We start from the raw sequence: 24,600 nt of genomic DNA, 5'->3' as shown, positions 1-24,600 counted from the left end.
AGGGACCGAAATTTCTAAAAACCGGAAATTTTGGAATTTTTTCAGAAATTTCGAACGAAAATTTTCAAATTCAAATTAAAAAATTAGTCAAAATTTCTGAAAAAATCAAGAAAATGCAGAGAAGAAGGAGAGGGCAAGAGGAAACCTGCACAGCAGCAGCCGGTGGGGATGGGGAGTGGGTTTGGATAGGATATTAGGGTTTAGTTTGGATCTTATTACTACCTCCATCTTTTAAACGTATGCTGTTCTGACTTTTACTGGCATTTGACAATTAATCATGTTCAAAAGTAGTAAAAGTATTACAAATTATATCTTGCCCATAAAATACTCTTAGGAATAAAATCAGGTCTCACAACAAAATAAAACAAATCGTTATATTTGATATCAACAAGTCAAAGCATCATATGTTTAAAAATGGAGGGGGAGTACTATTTTCAGATACCAAATTAATGTCCCAACCAGTACAACATTTAAATTACCACAAACTATGGATAGATAAATATTATTAATTGTTTTTGGTGGAAGTAAACTAACATCGGGCTTACGCGGCATAAAATATAGATGTCCATAGTACTCCTTACAACGATATATAACCACATTCACTTTTTATTGTCCATGGATCAATGTTGAGCCAGAGTCACAAAACATCGAACAGAAACTGCGGCAGCGACATAACTAATTAACATTCTACCGCGGGTGTCCACGTACAGTACGTGCATATGTCTGACATATATGCTCGTACAAATTTCCATCCAAGTCTCTTGGCAAAGATGCATTTTCGAGTGCGATCGACTACTTCGCCGCGGCGTCGAGGGTGAGGAATGGCCGCTCGCCGTTGAAGTTGCCCGGGGGGTCATAGTTGCAGGTGATGAACACGCCGCGGTTGGCGGCGCAGACGACGCGGGCGCAGCCGATGCGCACCGACTTGCGCCACACCACCTGGGTGTAGTGGCCGCACACCTTGCCCGGGTCGCACGTGTTGGTGCTGTAGTGGTAGTTCTTCTTCTCCCCTACCCACGACGCCACCGCGTCGGCCGCGCTCCACGCCCGCCCCGCCGAGCCCCAGAAGATGTTCTCCCCGTACGGCCCGCCGGAGTGCTGCAGCCGGCAGTCCCCCGCGCGCTTCGCCGCGTAGCTCTGGGCGAACCTGGCCACCTTGGGGTCCCAGGTCACCGGGCCGACGCGGTCGGCGGCGCGGGCGCGGTTGTGGAGGTTTACGAAGTCCTGCGGCGTGTTCTGGGCGGAGGTCGCCGCCGCCGCCATGGAAATGGCCACGGCGAAGATGGCGAGAGCGATCTTGGAAGTCGCCATGACTGGAGTGTGTGTCTGTGTTGTGAAATCGACGATGCTGCAACCCGTTTTATAATACGTTTGTGTGGAACGAGTCCATGGTTAGGTGATGGCAAGCAAGGTCGAAAGATAATGCGAAAATAATTAAAATCTGCGAGTTGCTTGCAACATTTGAGTACCTTTGCCTGCATTTTCTAGTCCGTGTGTGTATGTTCGAATTAAGATGCACATTGCATAATCCAAGTTCCACAAATTTAATTGGTGAAGTTGAGTGAAGCTGGAAGCAATTGACTTGAATTTTACTCTATGCATGTGGATCATCGCGAGACTTGATTGGATGGAATAGTTGAAAACCTCATCCACTTCCACAGTGAAAGAGGCGACTACCCAATGAATAATGCCGCTATATGAGAATATAATTATAGCCTGCTGCCAAGATTATTATACACTTGTCTCTTAATTATGGGCTTGTTCAGTTGACAAGAATTTCCGAGGGTATATTCTCCAATTCCAAGCCTGTAATCAAATGCCTCGCTAGTTGCATCATCCGATTTCAATTAGTTAGGGGTAATTTTAATAGTGACAATACTACCTATCTATCCATGTCTCCGATTCTAATTGAATACTTTGTATGAGCTCTCACATTAACCCGAAAGATCTGAGGACATGGACAATGTATAGAGGTTATATAGTCTCTATAGATGGAACTATCACAGATATGCCAAACTTCACAATGTATAATGACTATTTCGAGAGAACATTGTGGAAGTCCTTGGTGTGTTGTTCTATCTCAACCGTAGATTACACAATTCAACCTAAAATAATATCAGTGGACCATTTTAAAGCACATCAAATTAACACACATCCGAATAAACCTAATTCAAGATGTGTTTTGCTTACCGTATATATCTCAACCTACCTTAGTTGTTATCCCCGTCGTACGGCACGGGTGAAAGTCTACATGGCTAATGGCTTCGTGGATAGGAGGGGAGGGGAGGGGATGACGGCGGTGTGATGAAAATTGTAGGATCGTAAAGAGCATTTATCACCTCAAAAGCTATCCATCGAGGTGAGAGGCTCCCCCACCTATATCCTAGGTCATTTGCCCTTACACAACCAATATAGGGCTATTCACCAATCACCCCATTCACACATTGATATCCCTCAGCCCTTCACCACCCCTTCATCGTATACGGGCCCCACCAGTCCATGGTTCATCAGGTATACGGGTCTCATAGGCACCCATGATCCATCAGACATTCACAAATTGTGTCTATCGGGCCACAGATGTTAAAGTAGCAGGCTCTGATACCAATTGTAGAACCGTAAAGAGCATTTCCCATCCTAAATGTTAGTCATTGAGGTGAGAGGTTCCCCCACTTATATTCTAGATCATTTGTCCTTCCACAACCAATATGGGACTATTCACCAAAAATATTCATTTAGACCCTTGCCGCCCTCTGTATGAGTGGCAAGGGCCTTTTTACAAATTTTCCAGCCCCTGCCTCCCCTCATGGCTAAGGGCAAGGGCCTAAACGCAATATTTCTCGCTCTGTCGTCCTCCTCTACTACAGTCCGTCGACACGTTAGCCACGTAGGCTTTTCAACCACCAGAGGGCAGCAGTTGGTTAGAAGTGGGATTTTTCGAAAGGCAAATTCAAATTTGTAAATTATTTAATAAATAAATTAAAAATAAAAAAATTCCCTAAAACTGAGGTTAGCATTAAATAGGCTATTGGGCCAAATTTATTTTCAATGGGCCGAAAAAATAGGGCGGAAACAGACAGTCCTATTATTTTTGGGAAAAACTCCACCAAAGGTCCCTGAACTTAACGGTGAGTATGTTTTTCGTACCTTAATCGAAATAGCATAAATATGTACCTCTAAACTCGTATAATATGTTTAAAAAAGATCCTTTGTCAGTTTTGGCTCATTTTGCTGATATGACATTCGGTGGGTCACATATGTCAGTTTTTTAGTTTTTCTCTCTCTCGTTATCTCCCTTCCTCTCCCGTCTCTCTTCTATTGAAAATATAAGCGCACAATGATTTATCTATTACTTAAAGAAATTATGACATTGTATTATGAAAGCATGGCAACATAATGACATTTGATCTAAACGTGTATACGAAAGAGCTACACACGAATAGATTAAACACATAATGATATTTAATCTAAACATGTATACGAAACAGCTACACACGAATAGATTAAACAGATGCAGTACTAGATTAAACATAATTACTCGTAGCAAAGGAAGCCGCAGGCGAGGCGAATGAGTGAGTATATTCCTCTACTTCTTTCTTGCTCAAGTGCCTAGAGTTTACTTTCGTATTTAAGAAAGTCTCATTCTCATAGAACTAGCAAGGTGCTAATAAAGATTAAGATATATTCTTCCCATTAGGTGAGCTTTTATGATTTTAATAGAAATTAATCTACATATAAGCCTTAGCCCATCCATTAATTCCAACGTCCTCTTGCTCTCTTGTCTACTTCTCTCCCATCCAGCAGGTTGGGGCACAGTCAGCGGGCGGCAGCGGGATTCGTGGGCTGTTGCTCGGCCAGTGGCGGGGGCTGGGGAGTTGGGGCTCCCCATCTTAAGGCCGCGTTCGTCGCCGGAGGTTAGTTATCTTATCCTCTCGTTTTCCACGCGCACGTTTTCCGAACTAATAAATGGTGTATTTTTTTAAAAATTTTCTATATAAAAATTGTTTTTAAAAAATCATATTAATTTATTTTATATTTTCTTAATAATTAATAATTACTTAATTATGTACTACGTTTTCTGCGCGGGGTAAGTTAACTTACCCGCATTATGAACGAACGCGGTCTAAGAGGACCCGTCGGCCGCCAGTGATGAGAACGATGGTTACAGTTTGATGCGGTGGCAGTGTCCAGCTGCGGCATGCTCGCGGTTACTCACCATGACCCTGACGCTGTCCCTGGCGGCGTAGGTTAGGATGTCGGCGCACGACACCGTCTGCCTGCACGTCGCCTGCAGCCTCGCCTTTATCCTGTCGATCACCTCGTACCCTCGCCGGCTCAGGTTTATATACATACGATCGAGGAGATCATGTATACATTTGAGGTGAGCACGTACGCGATTAATTTGACCGATCATGTATACATCAGGTTTATATACATTTGAGGTTTATATACATACGGACTGCACGCATGCAATGCAAAAGGGGCATTAGGAAAGCTGTGGTGCATGCATGTACTTGAAAGCACGTGGCTTGCCGGGGTCGGGAAGCTGCACGGCGGCGGCAGTAACGACGTTGCTCTTGCTCGGCGACGGTGACGACGCTGCAATGCAAAACGACGGAAGAGAAGTAGAGAAGAGAGGAAGGAGAGAGGGAAGAGAGGAAGGTTGAGAAGGAGAGATAAAACAAACAAAAAACCTAACATGTGGGACCCATCAGACTCCACATCAGTAAAACCAGTCCAAAAGTAAATCAAAACTACCAAGGACCTTTTTAATTTAAACGGATTATATGAATTTAGGGGTACATATTTCTAGTATTCCGGTTAAAAGACGAAAAACATACTCGCCGTTAAATTCAGGGACCTTTGGTGAACTTTTCTCTTATTTTTGGGTTTTATTGGGCTGAATAAGGCCTTTATCTATTTTATTGATTACCAGATTATACCTGAATACAGTGTGTGTATATATATATATATATATGCCAACAAACTTGTGTATACATTTGAATAACCTTGATCAAACAGAGAAGTTCTAATAGGTGGTTTTACTGTCATACAGCTATTCATCTCCTTGGTGAAAATGTCCCAATAAAGCCCATTACAGACTTAGCTGGTCTATAAATCTAGAACCTATTTAGCCCGGAGGAACTTATGATAACATTAACCTATAGAAATTTTCCCACATATTTCGGTGGATAGAAATTTTTCTATCTTTCTCTCTACAACTTGTAGGAAAGAAAAAGATTATTTGATTTTGCTGTAGTTTGTTACTATGAACTGAATAATTTCACAAGTAAATTCTTTTTTTTTTCAAAACAAATAGACCTCGGTGGTGACTGGTAACAAATTGGTCGTTCTCTGTTGACCTATCACTGTTCACTGGCAATCCCCCTAAGCTTTTAGTCTCCATATAACTATATATTTGTCCCTGCTAATAAAAAGTACGCTGCCTATACACTTGTTTCCTTGTACGGTTGTACCGACCGCCGAGGTCTCGCCGCCGCCCTCACTCCCCCACCCGGTATCAAGAGGTTTAGAGGTCCAAACGAGTAATACACAAATAATTGATACCATTCTGATCCTGTCCTCATCAAAGTAATCAAAGAGCTTCTTAATACAAACACCATATTTTCTACACTCAGATTTACATCCAAAAGATCACTACAAAGGAACTCACACACTTTCTTATAAAAATGACAGTGTATTTACGTGTTAGTTATATAATCTTGGGGCACCATCATACGTTTAAGAAAACGTCAAATATCATTGTAAATCATTCGACAGATGTTTAGCGAAACAATAATTTTTTTAGTAGCACAACTATTTTTGGATCTGCCTATCCGTTTGTCGGGTGATTTGTAAAAAAAAACAACCATATTTTTCTACCCTTAGATTTACATACAGAAGAATACAAAGAACTCACACAATATTTTTATAAAAATAACTGTGTATTTACATGTTAGTAAAGAAGAAAGGAGGGACCTAACACCCAGAGCCCATGCCCGTGACGTTATAGAAAGCAGTATTTGCACATTTACCTAAACAGGGCTACTGTGCAGCTGTTTTTTTTAATTTATTAACTTTTTGTGTACTAGCAATATTCCTACGTGCGATTCGTTAAAATAGCTTATGTGTGCAAGCGCGCGTAGGTAACTAATTGCACTGAACGAACAACCACAGCAGGAAAGGAGGGGAAGAAAGAAAATACTACATATTAAGCAATAAAGGAAACCCAGACAAATAACGGCAAAAGGAAAAAAACATAGCAGGATAAATAAACTTTACCATCACGGAGGGAAAAAAAGAAAGGAAAAATGCACCACACTCTGAAGGTATGCAAAAAAAGGAAAGAAAGGGAAATCGAACGACACCTTGCAACGATGGAAGGAAGCAGAAACAGGCCATATAGTAGGGATCCGAGCCCCAAAAGCGCTATTGAGACCCTCCTCTGGTCGAAACTGAGCAGGTACCCTAACCAAAACATGAGTAAGGAGCGCAGAGCAAGATCAGGAGATCCAAGCCCCAAAGTCGCTATTGAGACCCTCTGATCGAAGCTGAGCAGGTATCCCAGCCAAAATATGAGCAACGAGCGCCGAGCAAGATCAGAAACCAAAATCAACAATCCTCGCAAGACCAGTCAGTGTGTACCAAGAGTCGACTGACCATACCGAAGAATGGATTCAATAGAGGGGAAAGAACGATGATGTAGGAATAAGGGTGTAAATGGGCTGGCCCACCAACCTATTTATAGGCTAATTAAGTGGGTGGTGGACTCGTGGGCTAGTCCAGTAACACTCCTATGTAGATAAACCTGAAGAACTGCATGACCATGAGCTGCTCTGGTTCTGGAACGCTGTGGCCGAGAAAGAAGCAGGGATTGATTAAATTAAATGCAGTAAGTGAAGGTGAGAGTGGCTGTGAGAAGTGTTTTTTTCCTGTAGCAGTACAGTGCATCGGGAGCATGCTGTTGTTCAATGGAGGTCACAGGGCCCACCTGTAAGTGTCACACGGCAGTAAACTGGACGATTGCAACCACGGAAGGGTGAAACATCGGCCGGCTAGGGGCTGCTGTATCAACACTGCTGCGGGTACACCTCCACAACATATGACGCAGCGATCAGTGTATTTACATGGCACCTATTATTATATAATCTTAGGGTACGTGTCAAGAAATTTTTCGATTTCTATCTCCAAAACATAATCATTTGTCTTATTTAAAAATTTTGTAAAAAACTTTAAAAATTAGTAACGTATAAAGTATTGTTCATGTTTTATAATTTAGTAACAATAAAAATATTAATCGCAAAAAGGTTTGAACTAGGACGAAGTGTCTAAACATTGTATCTTAAATTAAAAAAATAAATTTGTTTTAGGATGGAGGTAGTACCAAGTTTGATATTTTTGTGTTACATCCATCCGTCAAAATGGCAAATTTTTTTATTTTTTAAACTATTTTAATAAATAATTTTATTACCAATCTCTAGGAAAATATTTCCACTGTATGAACCTTTTGGCGACGTCACCAACATTGGCGTGGCAAAACAGCTTGCCACGCCATTGTCGGTGGCGTGACAGCATTATCTTGCGTGGCAAAAATATCACGCCATGCCACACCGACTGCTGCGTGGTAGTGTTGTCTTGCCACTCAACAACACTGACGTGACTAAAAGGTTCAGTTTTGGTAAAATTTTTCCCATTGGTTTAGTAATAAAATTACTCGATAAAAGGATTTATTTAATTAAAAAATTTCCAAAATGGCCAGCTTGCCAGCGCAATGAACATGTGGGCCGATGAAGGCAGGGCACAAGTCCAAGGCCGCCTCCTGCCCATGGAAGAGCAACGTGTGGAGCAACCGATCTAGGGGCGGTAATGATCCAATTATTTTATCTACGAAATTTAAGGGTCTGGTTAAAAATAGGTTGGAAATAAAATTATATAGAGTTTTGAGCTAAATTTTTTAAAAAATTAATAGGGTTGAAAAAAAACCCACGGACTTTGTCCATTGTAACCCCTAACTGGAAGCAATAGGAACCGGGCCCACAGCCAACCCAGCCTCGCGCCGTGTGAGCAAACTGAGCGACGTGGACACATGCAGGAGTGAGGACGTCGGCCTGAAATCTACCGGGGGCCTTTATAAATGGCACATAACATATTTGTCACCCGCTGTCTGTGACACATGGGTACTCATGTGTCTATGACATATGAGTCTAGTGGTAAATATGTTAGCGTAATTTCTAACAGTGACAAAAAGTTAATTATTTTGCTGTGGGAAGGCAAATCCGCCCTCATCTTCTCCGATTAGTTTTTGGCTTTGGCTATAGTAGGACGATGTGTTCACTTTTAAAGCCAACAACATGCTATACTATTAGCCTTGCTCTAAGTAGATGGGCTCAGATATGTTTCAGCGGGCCATTGGCAGCATGAAATGCATGTTTGTCTTATAATTTGTAGTTAAAATTTGAATCCTAAAAATAAGTATTGTCTAACTACTCCCATGGTAGAAAGGCACCGTTAAATGTGCATCCTCAGATGAACAAACCCTGGGTTTCATTGAGAATCGAATTTACACGTTTGTGGATCTCGAGGACCGCCAGGAGCTCTCAGATCATACTAGTAATATTTTTCAAACAACAAGAGAGTTTAGCTCCGTGGCGAGGCGCCCTTGCTGTCACGTTTTGGTTGGTAATGTCATAAGATAATTGAAGCTACAGTATCTTGGAATGTGATTAAATATGTGCACATGTGTTCCTAAATCGATAACGATTTCAGATATCTTTGATATGGTTATGCGTTGAAATCTTCAGCCGTTAATATACGAACAATATCAAGGATTGGTACATAAAAAAGATATGATTAGATTTCTCCTGAAAAAATCTTTAATTTATTCATATTCTTATGCATAAATAATTGAAAAAATAGGATAAAATATTTGCATCCGAGGTGTGCATTAATAGTACCATCCTGGATGAAGAAATTAGTGGCCATCACGACACAATTTATTTCTTCTATCTGTGTATATATATATATATATGTTAGAGAGATGGATAGAAACATTATCTGAGCAGCACAAGTACTTACAGAGTGATCTGACAGAGAGTTGGAGCAATGGCGCGCGTCTCGCTCGTAGTCGTCGTAGCTCTTGCAGCCGTAGTCATCGACGCCGCCATGGCACAGAGGCCGACGCTGCCGCCGACAATTTTTCCTCCACCTGTGCCGACGACGCCGCCACCGGCCGTAGTCGTTCCTCCTTCTATGCCGACCCCGCCGCCGGCTGTTCTTCCTCCGCCTCTGCCGGCGACGCCGCCGCCGGCGCCACCGGCCGTCGTCCCTCCTGTGCAGCCGCCGCCTGCCATCGTTCCTCCTTCGCTGCCGCCGATGCAACCGCCGGCCATCGTTCCTCCCGCTCTGCCTCCGATGCCACCGCCGGCCATTCTTCCTCCCGTTATGCCGCCGATGCCACCGCCGGCGCCGTCTGTGCCGCCGACGAACCTGCCGTGCGTGGCGGAGCTGGCGCCGTGCTCCGAGTTCTACCAGAACGCGTCGGTGGAGCCGACGGAGGCGTGCTGCACGCCGCTGAAGAAGGCGTACGAGAGCGAGGTGGGATGCCTGTGCTCCGTGCTGAAGAACCCGGCGATGGTCGGCGTCGACACGAAGAAGGGGTTGGGCTTGTTCGAGCGATGCGCCGTCAAGGTTCCCGCCGACGTGTGCAGCAGCCATGCAGCTCCAGGTTCGTTTGTACGCACGCAGTACATGCTGGGAAACGTTCTTCTTTTTTTTTTTTCTGTACCTTACCTAAGGCCTTGTTTAGTTTTTAAATTTTTTTTCAAAAACATCGCATCAAATTTTTAGACACCTGAATAAAACATTAAACATAAATGAATAAAAAACTAATTACATAGTTATGAAAGAAATCTTGAAATGAATCTTTTAAGCCTAATTAGCCCATGATTAGCCATAAGTGCTACATCAACCAACATGTGCTAATAACGGATTAATTAGGCTCAAAAAATTCATCTCGCAGTTTCTAGGCTAGCCGTGAAATTCGTTTTTTCATTAGTGTCCGAAAATCTCTTTCGATGTCCGATCAAATATTTAACGTGACACTTCTCCCAAAAATTTTCTCAATCTAAACACCATCTAAGAATATTTGAACTTGTTAACGACACTAGACTGTGGAACATATTGACGTTACGTACCTATCTTTTCGCTTATATTTATATTTATATTTATAAACTAAAAATTAAATTTTTAACCTTAAATTTAATATTGATTTTACGGTTTTTTTTCTCTAATATTTATTTTCCAGCATTAACTTTTAGGTCACAGAAAATACATATATAAAATTTTTATTTATAAATTATTTAGTTTAAAAATAAAAAAGCCAAGCAATCACCATTCTTTATTTATCAAATCCGATAACTGAACTTTATTTAGCAAGGTACTGAAATATGATTATTATGTCACTGATGCTATTTGCTCTCCATCCTTGCAGCACCAGCCAGCAGTCCTCCCACACCAAGTAAGTAAAACATTTCTTTCATTATTTTTTCATGTTTCTAGATTTAATGGCAGTTCTCTGCAATCTTCTCATCAGTTAGACTTGACTATTTTCCCGATATGAAAGGCCATATTTTTTGATGTTTTACTTATTCACTTTCTGGAGAATATCTTTCTGTTCTAATTAATTAATTTCCCTTTCCTCCATCAATGTCTTCAGCTCCAAATTCAGACAGCAGTTCCGCTCCTCATGCGGCCCAGTGGATGGCATACTCGGGATTCTTGGGCGTCATTGTGGCTATTTACGCTCTTGTGTAATAAGAACATTATTTTTTTTTCTTGCTGGATTCCGCTACTATCAGAACGTTATTTCTTTTCCTTCCTATAAATGCATGTTGATTACCTGGGAAACTCTTGTTTCCTTTATTGGATGTTTGTAATTATATCTCCATTTTATGAATGCTTTATGAGTACCGATGCGTTATTTGCTTTTTATACTAATGACGGAATAATTACAAACATCACACATGGCATCCCAAACTACACAGGATGGTCAATAAAAAGTTTTTGACGATTAAATATAACTTATTGAAACACAAAAAACCATACCAAGCATTAGGGGAGAAAACTGTCACGGTGATTATCCGCCGATCGACCAACTATCGTTATCGGCATTTATCAACCAGACCAATGGGAAATGGTAATTCCTGACAATGGTAAAAAAAAATATGGACGTGGTTTGGCTATCCCCTGCTGTTATACTGATCCCATCCCATTACAGATAAATTACCTGCGATGGTCCCCACTTACCAACCCATCACAGGTAACTTACCAGTGAGGGCTCTCAAAAAATAAATTTGTTTACGTGGCTAGCCTCGAATATGCTAGCCATGCACTCTATAAGCAAAAATGGCAGTTTATATAAATCTCCAATATTTCAACCGAATCCAAAACCACAATGTATATATAAGTCACTGTTATTCACCACACTAACCCCATAAACACCACAATTTCATATAAATGACTACAATTTTATTTACAAAACACATAATCAATAAAATAACCATAGGCCTCAATATCTACAAACAAATGGTTAGTGCAATCATATCTTAAAATAAAGGCCAATATACAAAAGTGGTACACAATCCAATAACAGATGATAATATTAAATAAAAACCCCAAGTTATTTGCCCATAGTTACTGGTCCACTCATGTCCTAGAACAGCAGTGGTAACAAGGATGGTGGGAGTGAAAATGACACTAGTAAACAGCAAGAGAAGACGGACGAGGCAAACTTCGGCCAATTTCAGCAAAACAGAAAACCACGCATGGCTAAAAAGCTTGATGGAGCACGTCGTGATCTCGAGGCACTAGTGAAAATCAACTCTCTCATTTTCTTTTATTTTATTCTTCTCGAGTAGCACAAGAATAGGCACATCACAAAGTTGCAGCTCAAACAGACTTGATATGTGGCCTATGGAATTTTCTGCAAAAACTTGAAAGGACGTGCAGAAACTTAAGAGCTCAAACAGATAATTTTATAAGCTGAAGTTCGGAATCCTGATTTTGTCAAACCCACAAATGGCCAGGAGAAATGGATGTAAATTTTTTTCTCTTCTCTAAAAAGTTAAATTTGCTTGATTCTGAGTTCGTGTGGAAAAGTTATGGTTGTTTCAATTTGGGGCTTCCAACTAGGTTTTCCAAAGGGGATACAAACAGATTGGTTTAGTGGTGGAGATAGAATATGGTAGCAGTAGAGCATGTAAAGTTGCTCTCGCGTTGTGTGGTGATCTTGGTTGGTGTTTATGATGGTGAAAACGGTTTTCAAAGGATGAACCCTAACACACAGAAACAAAGTGGTGGCTAGGGTTATGGAGGGAAAAACACGATAATCTAAAACAAGGACTAAACCAGCAACAAGAACATAAACTAGGAAACTCAACAATTATGTAAAGGCTAAAGATTGTCTGGGATGGGGAGAACTATCGACTACAACCTTTTTGTATACTCTAGGATAATGGCAAAATCAAATAAACTAAAACTAGGGTAAAATAGAACCCGACGATGAACCAAAACCTCTAATACCACTTGATGTGGACGAGAGTTCCTAATCTTCTGAAAGGTTCTGATAAACACTCAATTTGGTGGAGTCACGACACAAGTCGATCTAGTCTTCTAAACAAACACACTCTTGAGTCCTGCAATCGTAGCACCGCATGTTCTCTAGTTATCAACCGTGTCAGTACCCGGTTGACCTCACCGAGAAGGCTAAGCCTGACTTGGGAATCAAAGAAAACAAAAAAGAACAAGAAATATTTAGACTCACAGTTCGACTCTCAAAAACCGAAGGATCGGCAAAACTATTCTTGCCGACGATTTGGTTGTCGGCAATATATATAAGATGGCTAGCGAGCCGTAAAGATCGATTGTTAGGATGAAGACACAGGGTTACCCAGGTTCAGGTTCTCGACTAGCAAGATAATACCCTACTCCTGCTTGGCACTTGTATTGCATTGTGGACAGATCAACTAGAAGATAGCCGATCTGAATATGACATGCCCATGAGGGGTGCCCCTGTCCCCCTTATATAGTAGGGGATAGGACTTACAGGTAGAGTCCTAATCTGATAAGACTAAGACCTATCCTAATTTGGTTATAACTCGGATCCGATACGTGCGGCATGCATTTCGACAGTAACCAAACTTCAGTTGATACCATATAGATATAATCTCCTTCTAATTCGGTACCACTACGACTATATGTATACATGTAGTCTACGAATACCCCTACTATAGGTATTCCGTAGTTCTTAACAGATTAATCTAACCAAACCCAAACTATGATGGTTTTTGCTAATATATGGAGTTTAGGATAGTGCAAACACCCCTTGATACAACACTGATAGCCTCCAACACGATACATGGCCTAAAGGCCCAAAATTCGGTGACACAACACTAGGACAGATTCTAGACGTCAACTTATTTGGTCGATTCCCATTGACTCGTAATAAATTTGGACATGGACTAGAACCATGGGACAGGTTATGTCCTTAGGTTTCCATCCACATAAAGAACATCCCAATCCGAGTATATATACAACCTGGGCATCTGTTTTAGTTCAAACTGGTCCTAGACTCCGAATCGTACTCGAAGTTGACTTGGTTTGGGTCTCCATCTTAACTTGAACATCCTTGCTAGTTCTACACATTTCTAAGTCCCTCTCTAATGTCTCCTTGTCCTCCTCATTGTTCCTAATCACAATATAATCATTACGTAATGAGTTTTTCTCAAAATCATATAAAGAAGAACTTAGCAACGAGCTCACCTGAAATTCAATTGTTGCGCGTGAACTCTTGTGATTAGACCTTGAACGACTAATGGAGGATTGTTATGTATATCCAAAGGAGTGATTTCTCATCATTATGAAGGCCACTACGCAGGTTAGAGTCCTGAACTAATGCATCTCTACTCCCTCCGTTTCACAATGTAAGACTTTCTAGTCTTCCCTAGATTCATATGGATACTAATGAATCTGGATATATATATAAATTATATACATTCAAAAATTGATGTATTTCGGCAAGGTTAGAAAGTCTTACAATATGAAACGAAGGTAGTAGTAGATATGGAAGAATATGCATAGCAACTGTAACGACCCTATTTTTTTAATCGTTTAATTGTCACGTTTTGGTTTGGTTTTTCGCGTTAGAAGACCAACTCGTATGCATGTCATCACAATAGGAAAACTCAAAAAGACAAATAAATCACTTATTTCATTTACATATGCATATTACATTCTTATACATCATCATCTATCACTATAAAAAGTACAGTAGCTAATTAAAAATGTGGTGTTTATTCTAACACCAAATTAATTTAGGAAGTTACAAAATTTATTTTTAGACACCATAGAAATATTGTGAGTTATTCATGCCATATATTTTGCAACCAGACCATATAGGGGCACAAAATTAGTAGCATGAACTATCTCTACAAATTCCCATCAATATTCAATTTATAGAAAACCCTAAGTTTTTAGGCAATTATAAATCAGTCCCTAAACTCGGAGTTGCCTCCTGAATTTAGAAAAATAAGGGGCTGGATTGAAAAAGTATCAAATATCTACATTTTACCAAAATTTCCATTTTTCAGGAAATCAGTAAAATTCCTCAAAATTTTCCACCGAGCATGAAAATGTGAGGTGTCAAGCTCTAGTGCTGCCAGCAAGTTTCTTGTAGATGAGTCACCTAGAAAACACTGTACACAGTAATAAAATCTCTCAAATTCACCGTAACCAGAGTCTCCCCAGTAAGCCATCCCAAATTAATTCACACAGCACAGCCGTAGAACTCAGTACAACCAAAGGAGAGTTAGAGAGAGGAAAACCTGAACAAGAAGAGGACAAGACCAGCAAGCCTTTGGTGGAGCAGGGGCTCCAGCTCCAGGAAGACCAGGTACCCCAGCTCAAGGAGGAGAAGTTTGTTATAGCAAAATCATTCTGATCCGGAGAATGGCAGTAAAAGCACAAGAGAAGGAGTTATACCACACAACTTTCAGTATCAGAATACAAGCAACAAAAAGGTAACCAAAATTTTAAAACAAAGGAGGAGAGGGATACTGCATACTAATTAGTAGAATTAGTATTTTTAGATAGATAAAAATTTACATCAATAGGGAGTTTAGGTTGAAAGAAATGTATTGCATATTTTTATAACTAGACAATCATGGCTGGTTTGGGTGTTGTTGTAGTTCTGTTAGAAATAAATATTTGTTCATGAAATAATTAGTTAGAAATAGAATCTACATAAGAATCTGACGTAGTTAGAGTATTCATTTCATTTTATTAGTTATGTATATCAACCCTATAAGTATTCAGTCATAATTATTATTTCTGGAATATAATCACATTTCGAAGTTAGAGTTAGCCGTCATTTTAGAACACTGCATTAGAGGGAAATTATTCTAAACCTAGCAACCACTCTAAACCAATAAATCAGAGCTATAGGAACTAAAATGTCAGATTGTAGTAGTAGTATATACATCCCAGCTATACAATCACAGTGAGGAATTTTAGAGGATATATATATATATATATATGTGCATGTACTGTATAACAGGAGAAAAGGGGAAAAAGGGGATTTTGGAGTTAGTGAAATTATTTGTGAATGTTGGGGTCACCGGAGTTGCCAGAGCTGCAACTGGCCTTCTCCACGGGACCACGGCGGCCACCATCGGAGCTGGGTGCGGACTGCCATAGGAGCTGCATGCATCCAGATCCAGGTGAGAGAGAAATAGAGAGAGAAAGGTAGAGAGCAGTAGAGAGTGAGGGGCCTGGCAGAGGGCAAGCTTGGGGGCTTCGATTAGCAGCAGCAAAGGAGTCACTGGAGGTAGATCACAGCAGCAGCAGTGAATAAATGGAGCTGCAAAAGCAGCAGCAAGGTCACAGTGTATGTATGTGAGAGAGAGAGCAGGCATGAGGAAGAAGAAGAGAGAAGAATGAGAACGATGCAAGTAAGGAGTGGTACAGTGAGACTAGTACTATTGAGTCATTTGAGTGGGTTTGCTTAAAGTAATAAAACTTGAGCAGATGAATTAATTCATTTCTTTTCCAAACTGTTTATTGTAAATTTATATACTGTACTGTTCAGCTATTTAATTTCTTAATTTCATCATATTCTTGATTAAATAAAGTATTTTTTAATAAATAATATTCAATTAATCACTTAAGCATCACGATTTAAATAACTTGAAGTATATATTTTAGATTAGCATCTGAACCAAGATTATACCAAATCAAATGCATTGGATATAATATTCACAAGACACTGTTCATGTGCATTGCATGCGTATATATCATACGTTCGGAATACGTCTTTATTCGGTCTTTCTTATTTTTCTTTAGAAGTTCGAGTTCCCGAGGAGTCAATCGTTTCGACTGAATCCGGACGCACTCTTGGTGTTTTCTATCCAGGCAAGTTCATCTCTTGATCATATTGATAGTTATTTCAAGTATTTGCAACCTATACATTGCATTGAAAACCAGAACTTTACTTTAAATGTTAATTATGTGCATGTATGTATATATATATATATATATATATATATATATATATATATATATATATATATATATATATATGGATCAGCTCCTTGATGATCTTATCTGTTGGCAACTTATACTTGTGTGTTGTGGAGTATATGTCACACCCGAAGTTTTATCCTATGCCTAACTCGTAAAAGAAAATTTGTAAATAATAATTGGCTTAATTAACTCAGGAAGAATCTCTCTAAAGGAATTAATTTAATTGAATCAAGGGTCACAAATCGATTAACTGGATTTAAACTCAAATTGCAGAGTATAAAATTTGGCCCAAAAAGCTAATCCAAAATCGGCAAAAGTGGGGCTTTCCTTTCTCCCTCTTTTTCTTTCTTTTTCCCTTCCTTCTCAAATTGGGCTGAAGTCCAATTTTCCTCCTCTCTTTTTTCCTTCGTCTTTTTCCCCTTTTTTCCCCTCCTCCCTCTGCCGGTCCGCGCCAGCCACGCGACCCGCTTCCTCCTCCCCTCCCGCGCACCTCCTTCTCGTCCCCCTGGGCCGCCGGCCTCTTCTCGCTCGCCTCGCCCTGGCCCAGCCCCGTCCGCGCCACCGCCATGCCGCCGCCGCAACCGCCGCCCGCAACGGCCGCCACCGGAACCGCGTCGTGGCCGACTCGGTCTCCAACGGCCACCCCGCCCTAGCCAGCCTCCCCGTGCCATAAATACCCCTTCCCCGAGCGCCGTCGCCACTTTTCCCCTCACCGCTCAAGCTCGCCGCCGCTATTCGATCCCGCTGCCGAACGCCGGTCGTCCCCGTCCAACCGCGTCGCTGCCTCCGCCTTGACCTCGCCAACCTTCCGCCGGCCTTCGCTGCCGCCGGTGGTCACCCCATTGTCGTCGCCACCCCCTTCGTCCCTTTCGCCGCCGCGCCCAAGTTCGCCGTAGCCGACCAAGTTCGCCGTCACCCCACGTCCCACCTCGTCGCCGACTCGCCGCGCCCGCTCCTGCCGCCGGTAACCCCTCGTCGCTTCCTCCTCCCCTCCCTTTTCCTCTCCGCGCACCGCCGCCGAGACCGTCGCCGCCGCCGCGCGCGTGTGCGCTCCGACCGCCGGCGTCGCTTCTCCGCCCGCCATCACCCCCCCTCGTCAACGCCGACATGACCCCGCCGTCGTCGGAGCGTCGCCGCACGGCCACGCCCGTCGCGTCGTCCTCGCCTCCCCGAGCCGCTCGGCATTCCCGTCCTGTCGCCGCGGTGCACCGCGTCCGCCGCCGGGTGCCGTCCAGCGCCGTCGCCCCCGGTCGCGTCGTTGCTGCTGCGTCTGCCGTCGTCGCCACCGCCGAGTCACGCCGTCGCCGCCGGCTCGCCGCCGCCGCCGTCTCCCCTCTCCCGGCCAAACTCCTCTCCCGCTTCCCTGCTCTCTCTCTGACCGACGGGCCCCAACCGTCGGCCTCTCCTTTCTCTCTCCTCCCTGCGATCCCACGCGTCAGCTGGCCACCACCCCCTCCTCGTCTACCTCCTCTCCGGACCCGCCTGTCATCGTCCCCTCACCCCTTCTCTCCCACCGACAGGTGGCCCCAACCTATCGACGCCACCCCTCCTCTCTCCTCGTTGACGTCAGCAGCCCTATTAATTGTGCAATAATTGATTTAGGACTTTTCTGTTTAGTTAAAAAAAACCCAGAAAACTTCTAAAATTCATAACTAATTCATCTATTCTTCGTTTAGGCCCATCCACATTTCATTAAATTCATAAAATTATCAAGAATCCATTAAAAATACACTCTTTTATTGTTTCAGTAGAGTTTGTGCCTGTTTTATTTATTTTTGTGCTTTGTCGCTTAGATTTGGACCCCGCCGAAGCACCGGTTTATTTCGAGATCATCGCTGAAGATCCCAGGGACCAGAGCAAGGCATGTGGCACTCATCTTTGATCATATTGAACCTATTATTACATATTCTCCGCTTTACTTACTCAACTATGCATTGGTTTTATTAAAGTATTTACTGTATTTATCTTTCGTATAATCCTTATTATTATGCCGTTGTTTATCCAACTTTATTCATGCTAAACCAGGGGTAACTTGTTTAGAGTTAGGCCTAGGTTAATGTTTTGCCGTGCTTAGATCAAGTAGCTCATGGGATCATTTATTAATCATGGTTAGCTCTAAATAGCTGTTATAATGATTCATTACCCGGTTCACGTTAATACCAACTAAAATATTGTTAATGATGGGTCGTGGGTACTTGGTTTTGAGAATCGTACCCATGACAATTTAGGACCGGTTCGCACGAAACCCTGGAGGTTAATTCCATGCTAACCACAGGCCAGAATGGGCAACGGTGGGATTTGAAGTGTAATTGCGAACTATTCGACGTACCCAGGCAAAGGTGAGCATGATGGAGTATGGATGAGAGTCGTGGTGTAATGATGGCCTATGCTGCTTCCGGATTCACCTAGGCACAAGAGGGGGCTGCCCGACTTAGTTTAAAGGAGGGGGCGAAACCTGAAATGTGGTGCGATTGAATAGAGAGGGTTATGCGACGGGTCCTATCATAGATCCCTTTTCGGTATGCCTTGGTGGTATGTCGGTGCACGTTCAAGTGTCGTGGGACTATGTCTTGTGGGTACAGTAGTATACCTCTAATAAGAGTAAATCTATTCGAATAGCCATGCCCACGATTAAGGGCGAGCTGCCAGCTTCACTGTGATTAGTTGAACCTTTAATGACCTGAGTAAACTAGCTTTCACTTGGGACTACTGTAACATGGTGTAACGTTGAGTAGTGGTTGGGCCTGTCGCAACGTGGTGTAACGTTGGACAGTGTTGTGGTATTTTACAATTGTTATTTACTTATTCTTTAATTTATTTGATTACCTTCATTCAATTTAATCTATGTTATTTATTTAAATGCTGCTTTGTCGCAACTAACCCTAGCCTGCCCTTGATGATCCTTATGCATCATTTATTACCCTCTTTTCCGTGTTGCTTGTTGACTATGGTGGTTTGTACTCACCCTTGCCCAATTTTCCCCTCTAGAGTTAGAAGTGGAATCCGATGGAGGTGACTCTCAGGAGTGAGCTGGTCTACCTATCTTTTCCTCTGAACTGGAGCCATACCCGCTGGAGCTAGTCTACCTATCCTTTCCGCTGCATTTCTCGTTAGAATAAGTGTTATCTTCAGTTGTTTCTAAGAACGATGGTTATGTAATCAACATTGTCTTTTTGTGTACCCTGGCTAGACCTAGACAGGGATTTTTATACACAATTAAGTTCAGAAATTCGTGTGAGGAATTTCTAGGCGTGACAAATTGATATTAGAGCCACCTTTGACCGTAAGATCAACCCAATGGAAACCCTAAGAGCCCTGCCAGGAGGCTACTTACAGTTTGATGCTCAGGGCTCGGCATGACCTGATGTTTCGTCATTCGGCTTACCGGTATCACCCTGGCCGTGGACCCAATTCCATGGTCAGTCGGTTTCGGTTTGCCCGGAGCGAGCAAGACCCTACCTTCGGTAGGATGTGCACTGTGCTGCAAGGCCTCGACCAGATGCACCACGACCATCATGAAGCGTCCAACGCCCTGAAGGACGCCAAGCTCACCTAGATCGTCCGACTGCAAGATGAGATTGATCGCCTTAAGAAGGAGAACACCAGACTCAAAGGACTCCCCGAGCCCAGTGGTGCAAGGCTTCTCACCACAGCAAGGAAGCGAACCCGTGGGCCACCAAGAGTTCAGTCCTACCCCGGTGCCCTGGATGAACCAAGACCGCTGATGCAGATGATACCAACGTCTCCGACCCCAGTACCCGAGGACGGTGTCTCCCCCTTCAACACTGCAAGAAACCTCAACGGGACCGTCACCGTCTCTAGCAGCAGTGAGTCCACCTCTAGTGAAGACGAAGACGGCCTCCCCAACAACTCTAGGAGCCGCTCCGAAGACGAGGAAGAAGATCTGTCTCCCTTCGAGCACTAGGTGTCACCTTTAGCTTCGTTCTTTAGTCGTTGTGTGCTAGTTTTGGTGTGTTGGGTTGTCACGCCCAAAAATTTACACCAAATTTCTGAACAATAGCATGTATTAAATCTCGGTCTAGGCATCAGCCTGAGTACACACTATGATAAATCAATACACAGTTCCACGACTTAAAAACAAATAAAAACAATTATCTATCGAAATGCAGCGAAAAAGAAAACAAACTAAACCATCTAATCTTCAGCTTCAGCTGGCGATGACGGCTCCACACCACAGGCATTCTCGACGGCGGACTGAAACTCACTTCAACCTCTGGAACAACCTTCTTCTGACTTCTGACTCAAGCTCTGGCACTTGCTCTGGTGGGGGAAAAATTAAGCAAGGCTGAGTACAAACCACCGTACTCAACAAGTAACACCCAAAGAGGGAGAATAATGAATGCAATAGGGTAACAAGGATAGGCTATTATTAAAGGGGTTCAACTAATCCCAGTGAATCTGTCAGTTCGCCCAATAACCGCGGGCACGACTATTCGAATAGTTTTACTCTGTAGAGGTGTACAACTTTACCCACAAGACATGGCTCCCAAGCATGTTAGCATGCCCCAACGTATCACCACGATACCTCAGTACGGAAACCATGATAAGACCTTTCACCTAACCCTCCATAGACAATCGCACCGCACTTCAGGTTTCACCCCCTCCTTTACACCAAGTCGGGCAGTCCCCTCTTGTGCCTTGGTGAATCCGGAAGCAGCAGAGGCTTTCGTTACACCACGATTACCCGTCCATACTCCATCACGCTCACCCTTGCCTTGGTACGTCGAATAGGGACAAGCTAGATTACGAGTCTCACCGTTGCCCATTCTGGCTTGTGGTTAGTACGTGTAAGACTTCCAGGGTTTCCTGAGAACCGGTCCTTAATTGCCATGGGCACGACTCTCAAAACCATGCACCCACAGCCCACCATAAGCAATATTTTAGTTGTATTAATCCTCAACGGGATATTAATAATGATTACAACCATTAAAGGTCTATCAAAGTTTAATCAATAATCAAATAATAATTGGTGAGCTAGTTGAACTAAGCATGGCTAAGCATTACCTAACCCTAAGTCTAGTCAAATTAACCCTGGGATGACAATAATAATAAATGGGGATCAACAGATATATAAAGGTAAATGCCCAATAGGTAAATAAAGTAAATACCTTTGAATACAATGCTTGTTTGAATGTAAAGCGAGGAATTTTACAAACATAGGTTCAATATGTTCAAAGAAGGGTGCCACTTGCCTTGCTTAGACCCACGAGGAACTTCAACGACGACTTCGGGAACGAACGGCGCTGCGACGGGGTCAAAACCTACGACAAACAAGGCAAAACCAACAATACAGGCTATAAAACTACTGAAACAGAGAAAGAAACTATTTCTAATGGATTCATGGTATTTTTCTGGATTTAATGAAACTTGAATGGACCTAAACGAAGACTAGATGAATTACTTGTGAATTTTAGAAGATTATTTATGTTTTTAAACTAAAAAGGAAACCTTAATGATTTATTGCGCAATTAATTGGAGGAGCTGACGTCAGCACAGGAGTGAGAACAGGCTGACGGCTGGGGCCCACGGGGAGAGAGGGAGCTGGTGGACGGGACCCACATGTCGACAAGAGGTGGTGGCTAGTTAGTGGGCCCTACCAGCCAGAGGGGAGGCAAAACAGAGGAGAGGGGTGGAGAGCTCGGCCGGCGGCGCGGGGAGCGGGCGGTGGTGGGTGGCAGCCGGCGTCGGCGGCAACGAGCCCCGGTGGCAGCGACTAGATGGCGACGGCGGCGCACGGTGGGCGGCGACCAACAGGCGGCGGCGCACGGAGGGCGGCGACCGACGAGCGGCACGGAGGGGAGGACATCGGCCGATGGCGCGGGGCAGAGACGGCGACGACACGGTGAACGCGGGCGCACCCCGGGAACGGCGAGGTCGCGTCAGCGATGGTGAGGCGAGGGAGACGGCGTCGGGATAGACGGTGGCGACGGCCAAAGCGCGTGAGGGCACGGCGGCGGCACTGGCTCGGCGTCCACGGGCGGAGAGGAAAAGAGAGGGAGGGGGAGGACGGCGACGGCTTACCGGCGGTGGGGACGGCGGCAGCAAGTCGGCGAGGGCCGAGGACAAGTGGTGACAGCTAGCGGCGAAGGAGATCGATGGCGGCAACGGAGAAGGTGGTGACGGGCGAAGGGACTGCGACAACAACAAGAGCGCGCACGCGCGTGGCGGCTGCGTCAGCTTGGCAGTGGCGCCCGGAGGGGGAGAAAGAGGGGGAAAAGGATGGCGGTGGCTCACCGGTGACGAGAACGGCAACGACGAGTCAGCGTGGAGGAGGCGAAGAGGGCAATGGGGTTGCGCGGCTCGGAGCGGCGACGAGCGGCGGGATCGGGTGGCGGCATAGGACGTCGGCCGACGGCGAGCGGCGGGGCGCACTCGCGGTGGCACGAAGAAACAGAGGAAGGGAGGAGAGCGGGCTCACCGACGAACGACAGCGGTGAGGGTGCGAGGATGACGACGCTCGGGCGGCGATCGGTGTCCGGCGGCGCGATGACAACGGCGCACAGGTGAGAAGAGCGGCATTCCGTGGCGGCGACGGGCGACATCCCGAGGCAGGGGCGTCGGCGCTCGAGCGGCGGCGAGGGCCGGGCGCGGGTGAGGTGGAGAAGGGCGGCAGCGTAGCGGCAATGAAGAAAGGGAGCGAGTGGCGGCCAGGGAGGGGATTTATGGTGGCGGCCGGTGCGTGCGGGAGGTGGTTGTGACAGCCGGCGCAGACGCGGAGGAGGCGGGGGGGGGGGTCGTTAGCGGCTTGGAATGCGGCCAGCGGTTGCACGCGACAGTTGGCAGCGGCGCGGGCGTGGGCGAGGTGGCGTGGCCGGGACGCGACGGTGCGGCGACGAGGGCGCGATAGGCTTGGCGAGAGCGGCGGCTTGGCGCAAACCGGCAGAGCAACGGCGCGGGCGCGCGATCGTCGTCCAGCGGCAAGGCCACGCAGCGGGTGGATGCGGAGGAGAGGATGCGGGCACGGAACGCGTCGAAAACGGCGGTGCAAGCCGGCGCGTGGTGGGGCGAGCGGGCAGAGGCGACGCACGTCGGTGACGCGGCACGACGGCACAGAGCAGCGTGGCACGGCCGGCTCAGTTGCGTCGCGGTAAGCAGGCAAGGCAGCGGCACACGCGACACGCCGGCGCCGGAGGCTTGGCGGCGGGGTGTGGTGCACGGGCGCGATGGCGGATCATCGGTGCGGAAAAAGGCGGCGGCGGCTCGAGGAGAGGGGGAGTTATAGGTGGCGGCTACCGCACGTAGGGCGGGGAGGTAGTTAGCGGCGTGGCCGGGATGCACGCCGGGATCTGTGGGCGGCGGTTGGCGGCGGCCGGGGAAAGCGGAAGGTGGGTGCGGCGGCACGAGCGGCACGCGCGCACGTACGCGGCAGCACCGCGCACTGTGAGCGACAGCTCGGGCGCGCGACAAGGCGACGTGAGCAGGAGGCAAGGGCGCAACGCGGCGGCAACGGCCACGGTGACGGCGAGGTGGCAAGTCGCGGCGCAGGCACGAGCACAGCGAGACGGCGGGTACGCGGCGTGGCTGCGCGGATGCGGTGCACGGTGGTGAGCGCGGCGGTGAGGCAGAGCGGAAGCGTGCGCAAGTCGATGGTGGTGCGGGCACCCGAGGCTAGGCGACGATGCAGCGCGGCGGCTGGAGGAGGAAGACGGGACTGACAGGTGGTCCCCACCTTTCAGTGGCCCGGAGGAGGAGAGGGAGGTGGCCTGGACTTGGTGCTAGTGAGGTGGCGTCTCGGCTGTGGCCTTCGGTCGGCCCAGTGTGGGAAGGGAGGGGAGGAGAGTAGGCCGAGCGGAGGGAGCGGGCTGGACGGCTTGGCCGGCGGCCTACTAGCCTGGAGGAGAGGGAAAAGGAGGAGTGCGCCGAGGGAGGTGATGCGGACTTTGAGCGCCGGTTGGGACACGACTCGGGAAATTGCAGACAGTACACGCATTCACACGACAGAACCAAATCATGCACGAATTAGAGATTCGTATGACAAATTAGATCCGATACGTGAAACCGTAAACT

General features: G+C 45.3%; 2 protein-coding genes across 2 annotated transcripts; one reads left to right on the top strand and one right to left on the bottom strand.

The window, feature by feature from the left end:
- Nucleotides 1-517: 517 nt before the first annotated feature.
- On the bottom strand, nt 518-1,311 carry LOC102708832 (pathogenesis-related protein PRB1-2-like). The gene has a single exon (XM_006661611.3). It carries the CDS (start codon nt 1,309-1,311, stop codon nt 793-795), a length of 519 nt encoding a protein of 172 aa, XP_006661674.2. The 3' UTR covers nt 518-792.
- A 7,788-nt stretch (nt 1,312-9,099) lies between these two features.
- LOC107305044 (proline-rich receptor-like protein kinase PERK2) lies at nt 9,100-10,809 on the top strand. The gene is made up of 3 exons (XM_040528243.1): nt 9,100-9,721; nt 10,487-10,513; nt 10,712-10,809. Exons 1-3 carry the CDS (start codon nt 9,100-9,102, stop codon nt 10,807-10,809), a joined length of 747 nt encoding a protein of 248 aa, XP_040384177.1.
- The last annotated feature ends 13,791 nt before the right edge of the window (nt 10,810-24,600 follow it).

The sequence above is a fragment of the Oryza brachyantha genome, chromosome 10, assembly GCF_000231095.2.
Source record: "Oryza brachyantha chromosome 10, ObraRS2, whole genome shotgun sequence".
NCBI classification, from domain to species: Eukaryota; Viridiplantae; Streptophyta; class Magnoliopsida; order Poales; family Poaceae; genus Oryza; species Oryza brachyantha.
Note: the sequence above shows the minus strand (reverse complement) of the source record. Positions and strands in the feature narration are given on the sequence as shown.